The sequence below is a fragment of the Trichogramma pretiosum genome, unplaced genomic scaffold, assembly GCF_000599845.2.
Source record: "Trichogramma pretiosum strain Unisexual culture from Peru unplaced genomic scaffold, Tpre_2.0 scaffold13, whole genome shotgun sequence".
In the NCBI taxonomy this organism is placed as follows: Eukaryota; Metazoa; Arthropoda; class Insecta; order Hymenoptera; family Trichogrammatidae; genus Trichogramma; species Trichogramma pretiosum.
Window position 1 is genome coordinate 1,339,657 of NW_019641606.1, and position 6,000 is coordinate 1,345,656.

Here is a 6,000-nt window from a genome sequence, read left to right on the forward strand (position 1 = left end):
ATAAGAAGTGAATATATTTACTTAGTTGCCAGAGAAAGAGAGAAATCATAATTTTATATGAATTTATTTCCTTCGCTCTCTCATTCTGTCTCTCTCTTTCTCTCTCTCTCTCTCTCTCTCTTTCTTTTCATTCTTTTGTAGAATAAAGCATAAAGTATACATCACAAGTTTTGTATTCGTAGTTGTTATGCGCGCGAATAAATAAAAGCTGCGTACGTACTTCTTTCTGCGTGTACATGTATCGCTGTCTCACGCTCGAAGCTCTCCGGCAAGCCGCGATTGTGAAACCGTCAAGTGTTTGTAGTAGTCTCTCTCCATAATATAGTCTCTTTGTGTAGCATCGCTCGACGCGATAAGAGATATCGTCCATCATATAATTGTTATATATGTGTATTGTAAATGTGCCTTACACGTCTTTTACACTCCTCGAACGTTTTTTTTTTTATATAAATGTTGTCTGTGTGTCTGTCCGTCTTTGTTCATCTCTACATCTCTTGTTTATCTCTCTTGCTCAGTGTACTCATCATCTGTATGTTTTATCGAGTGCGAAGATGATTTGATCGATAAATATTTTATTCATTTTCGATACAAATCCTCTTTTTCACAACTTGGATCTTTCTTTTCATCTCCTAATATCGACTAAAACCATATTAACTAAAAAATGACAAAAAAAGAATTTAATTAGACATAGCTGTTGTTTTGTAAATGTGCTATGCTCAAAAGAAACCCGATTAATCGCTGTTTTTTCTTTGTTTTTTGTCGCGACTCTACTCGTCTTGCGACAAAAAAACTGCTTTTACACGGCCCAGGAACGTACTTCAACTGCATAATGTTCATGGTGGCGAGCAGCGTCGTGCTCACCGTCCTCGTTCTCAATTATCATCATCGAAAACCTGACAATTACGAGATGCCGAACTGGGTGAGTCTTTTGTTACATAATGAATATCCATGAAAAAAAAAAAAAAGACGATGGCGATCTCAACTCGCACTTTGAAAAAACACGCGTCGCGCAGACAAAGTCGGTGTTTCTACAATGGCTGCCCTGGATACTGAGAATGGACCGTCCCGGCAAGAAAATCACCCGAAAGACGATCCTCATGAGCAATCGCATGAAGGAGCTCGAGCTCCAGGAGCGCAGCAGCAAGAGCCTACTAGCCAACGTCCTAGACATCGACGACGACTTTCGTCACATAAGCGGCCAAACGACCGCCTACTCGACCAACAACATGAGGTAAAATTTTCAAGCGAGGTTAACGCAAAGTCCGTTTTTTGACACACTTTATGCCTTCGAAGGGCGGAATACTCTCGGTACGGCACGCCGATGACGCAGCGGCCGGCCACGGTCGAGGAGACGTCCGCCTCGCTGCCGCTGAGCGGCACGCAGCGCGAGCTCCACACGATCCTCAAGGAGCTGCAGTTCATCACGAGCCGCATGAAAAAGTCCGACATCGAGTCCGAGGTCATAAGCGATTGGAAGTTTGCCGCCATGGTCGTCGACAGGTACGATTTACATTCGAATAATTGCCCTCGAGACGATGATGCTGATTTTCGTCTTTTCTTTCTCCCTCCCCCTCCGTCGTGGACTTGTTGCAGATTTTGCCTGATAGTGTTCACGCTGTTCACGGTGATGGCGACGGTGGCGGTGCTGCTTTCGGCGCCCCACATCATCGTCCAGTAGTCGAGCGCCAGTACCGGGCCGCCATTCGCAATAAGCCGGACGTACTTTTATTTACTTTCTTATTATTACCAAGTCGGAGCGATCGATGACGCACGAGTAAGTCTAGTACGAGTTATTCTCTCTCTCTGTCTGTCGAAGTAAATGAAAAATAATTCACACCATCTATTGACGAAACGATCTTGGTGTATGTGACCGTAACAGAGTGCTGATCATCGACGTGCAGCGTCCAATTGTCAACGCCAACAACGCCAACAACAACAACAACAACAACAACAACAACAACAACAGCAGTCAGGAATACAACGGCGAACAAAAAGCGAAGACAATAGCTCATTGTCTTGCGATTACAGTCGATGTTATGCGTTTTTCCTCTTGCTACTGACTGCATCGTCGTCGACCTGTCGAGCTCGCATCAGCTGATAATGGGCCCGTCCCTTTGAACTCTTTCTTGGCCGCGCTCACGGATACATACACTCGTTAAAGACACGCAAAGCGCCATCGCCTCCGATAAGCCACCTGGTGCGTTAGCTCTTTATTTTGCTTCTTTTTTTGAAGAGCGGCCTTGTCGAAACTGCCAAAAGAAAAAGCACATGGCCATATACCACGAGTATACTTGGTAAGATCCGTTTGACGGAACAGTCGATCTTACTCTCGCGTACGCACGACTTGCAATAATAACTAAGCGACGTATACGTTATTGGTTCTCGACGAAACGTTAAAACGGTCCTTGAGGCCAGCAATTTTCATTGCCGTACGCGAATGTTCAAACGAATTGATTTTCAAACGACTCTCGATATTACAATATACCTCCTCGCCGATGTAATGGGCATATTATACTTTGTTCGAGCTTTCACGTAGTAGTGACGCTTTTTGCTTATTTTCCTTTCTTCCTTCGTGCTTTCCGTGCTCCGTTAGTCGAAAAGAGAAAAGAGAGAAAACAGGAGAATAACAGGTAGAGGCTGCATTCGACGTGCAGCGCAGCCCACACCGAGGTTAAAGCCCCTTGAGCTTATATACATGGTTCACACATTGTATTATGTGTATATGTATATCCTGCCTCTCTCACTCACTCTCTCTCTCTCTCTCGCAAGTTCTCCATTGTAACGTTCGGCTCCTTGTCCCATTAATTTTAATGGCCGCTTCCTGTATAGCATGTCTATATTCACACAAGCGGACACGTTCGCAAGCCTTGCGAGTCAATTATAGCCCTTACTCTCTCTACACACACGAGTCTCTCTTCCATATACACGTTGCTCATCACGCGCATTATAATGTATATTTCTGTCTCTGTTGCTTTTGACGGCAAATTCTCCGCTCGGTAGCTGCGGCCGTGCGTGTCTCTCTCTCTCTCTTGGAGCACAGGAATTCGCCCTCTTGGAGCGTGCAACGTGTATTGTAGTTGTACGCGAAACACACGTCGAACCCTGCATAGCACACACGCGTCCAAGTACAAGCTCTCGAGCAAAGTTCACAACCAGCCCAGGGTCCTATTAATTAACCAGGTGGACGTGTCGAAGTGCGACGACGGCCGAGGATCGAGTCTTTTGGCCAGAAATTTACGTTCGCACCCCCCCGTTGTAATTGGAGTTTGAGTTGTACGTGTACATGTTAACGATACACATACACACACGCACACATGTTACCGGAGAAGAAGGGCCCCCCGCAACTGCTGCTGCTGCTGCTGTTGTTGTATTCGCTAGCGAACGCTGAGAATATTGTACTGACACACTACGACAAAGTATGAAAGTTGCGTTTGGACGTACTACACGACACAAGTATTGTATTGTATTATTATTGTATTAAATGGTACGAATAAAACGACAAAAATAATTTTTAAAAGAAAGAGTATAAAAAACGAAAAAGGGCGAGTATTAAAAAAATTTTAACGAGAATAAAAATGTATAATTATTAACATAAGCAGTGCTTAAGTCAAAGTGATAACGAATAAATTACAGAAATATATTATATAAATATATCTATATATTATTATATAAATATATATATAAAAAGAAAAGTTATAAATAAAACGACGTAAAAAGTAAAACAATTTATTTAACAAATAAATTTGACGATGTGGATTTTACAGATGCATAATGATGAACGATTGTTTTATATGGGACAGAAATAATGTTTAAATACCGAAAAAACAATTTAAGGACAATTTATTTGTTACATGCATAAAATGTAAAAAAAAACAACTTCGCGTATGTGACTGTTGCAAGAGAATAACGTTTATTGCCGCACCGATGTACATTCAAAAAGCTCAGTAATTTTATATATTTGCCAGGTTTATCATTATTATTATCATTGAAATTATGATTATATAATTATGGGCATGAGCGTTCGCGACTCTGCGTGCATGAGTGTGCATATAGGCAGAGCCGAGAATACGTAATGTTATGGGTAATCGATAAAAGCTCCGCGATGCTGCATGGCCATCCGGCAAATACGTTATATCTGGCCGGGACGAGGGAAGATAAGGGGAAAAATTAAACGTTATAATCTGCACACTCACATACTCATATCGAAAAATGAAAATGACGCTATTATGATTATGTAATACGTGAATTATATAAATTAATAATTTATTGTACACGAAGTTGTATAAGAAAAATTTTAAACTAAACGAACAAGATTATAAAATAAAGACGTTTATACGTGTAAAGATCCAACACCTAAAATGCCTCATTGGTTACACTTCAATATTTATAATAAAAATAATAAAATAAATCGTAAATACAGTCGTAAATAATTGATTAACTTAGTTTTAAAAACTATAGTACATTATTAATGACTTTATTGAAAAGTGTGTATGAAAAAATAATGTATTGAATGTAATGAAAGCGAGCGTCTATCCAAGTGTGTCAAGTATGAGTGAATTGTTAATGCATTGATGTGTTGTCGCAATGCAAATGTGAATTAAGTACCTTGAAGAAAAAAAAGAAAAAAAAATTCAGTATAAAACAAGAAAATGTTCAAGTTTATATAGCTGCCATTAAATGAGTACACATCGGTGAATCGTTGTCTCCCTTGCTTTTATCATATTATAAGAATACGGTTGCTTTCGAAAATAATAATCGTTGTGAATATTAACACTGCTGCGCGCTTATGTCGTCGATTATGCTTCTGCATTAGCTCACACGCAGCAGCTGCTGCCATTTTTTATTAAATTTTGCTACTGCTGAAAAAGAAAAAGAAAATTAGTAACACAACATTTTCATTTCATTTGCAGTTTTCTTTCGTTTCTTTTCTGTTGCGCGCGTTAGTACATAACGCGCGCGCTCGCTCGTCGTTTTCTCAAAGACGTCGCGCGTGGAGAGAAAAGTCAAGTGGGTCGAGAAACGACGAGAGCAACGCGCGCCTAGACTGCTCCTTTTAGTCTTGCAGAAATATGATGCTTTCTCTTTCTCTCTACTTTTCTTTTTATTTTGCGAACGGACTATTCTCATTAGAGTAAGATACTTTCTTCGTCGTTAACCTTTTTTTATCCATTCTCTTTTTAAACTTAAATTTTTCATGCTCTGCGCAAACAAACTGATTGTCTAAAATGATGTTTTACTTGATCTTAAGCTCACGTGCGAACTTTTTTTTAAAAATATTTCAAGAACAATCGTTTTTATTAGAATATAAAATTACACAACTATACAAGGTGTCAAAATACTATCAAAAAATAATTGAATACACGATTAGTCTGTAAACAACAGAAGTTTAATGGAGATTTAACGGAGAGTGGTTCCTTTTCTTGCCCAAAACGGTCGTATACAATTTTAAATGTGTTAATAAATGACAAGCATAGACGTAGTGCATAAGTATTGAAATGTATTCATATATCTCTATCTCGTTATAATAGCTCTGATGCGAGCAAAATGTTTATCGTATGAATTATACTCATAACTCGTTTATAAATTACGATTATCAGGAAATTAATTGTAGATGCCAACGATTACGGTTAAAAGTAGCAAAGAAAGAAAATCGAATTCGTTGCTCGAGTCGACGACTTTCGCAAATTGCGCACTCTATACCATTATTACGCATTACAAGCATATTGGTATTTAGATTAATAAAAAATAAAATAATGTAAAAGTAGAGCGAGTGAGAGTAGAACAAAAATTTGATGTGTGCCAATTGTAAAATTAATATATAATTAACACAACATGCTCAAGCATCGAAGTATAAGTGTGAGTGTGCGAGTGGATGAATATGTGTAAGGCTTTAGAAAATCGCAATGTGTCCTAGAAATTATAAAAAATTGATGAACACGTTTTAAAGCACGGATAGTACGAACTGTTGTGTCAACTTATGAATAAATTTTAAATATTAAT

The 6,000-nt window shown here is 39.1% G+C and overlaps 1 protein-coding gene across 3 annotated transcripts in view; it reads left to right on the top strand.

Annotated features, from left to right (window-relative positions):
* Positions 1 to 4,892, top strand: part of LOC106652058 (neuronal acetylcholine receptor subunit alpha-7) — a 166,216-nt gene extending 161,324 nt beyond the window's left edge. For all 3 annotated transcript variants that reach the window (XM_014370799.2, XM_014370798.2, XM_014370797.2), the window contains 5 exons: positions 810 to 919; positions 1,014 to 1,231; positions 1,294 to 1,500; positions 1,594 to 1,774; positions 1,880 to 4,892. In XM_014370799.2, the coding sequence (XP_014226285.1) occupies positions 810 to 919; positions 1,014 to 1,231; positions 1,294 to 1,500; positions 1,594 to 1,678 (620 nt within the window). In that variant the 3' untranslated portion in view covers positions 1,679 to 1,774; positions 1,880 to 4,892. The remainder of the gene's footprint in view (positions 1 to 809; positions 920 to 1,013; positions 1,232 to 1,293; positions 1,501 to 1,593; positions 1,775 to 1,879) is intronic.
* Positions 4,893 to 6,000: the final 1,108 nt, after the last annotated feature.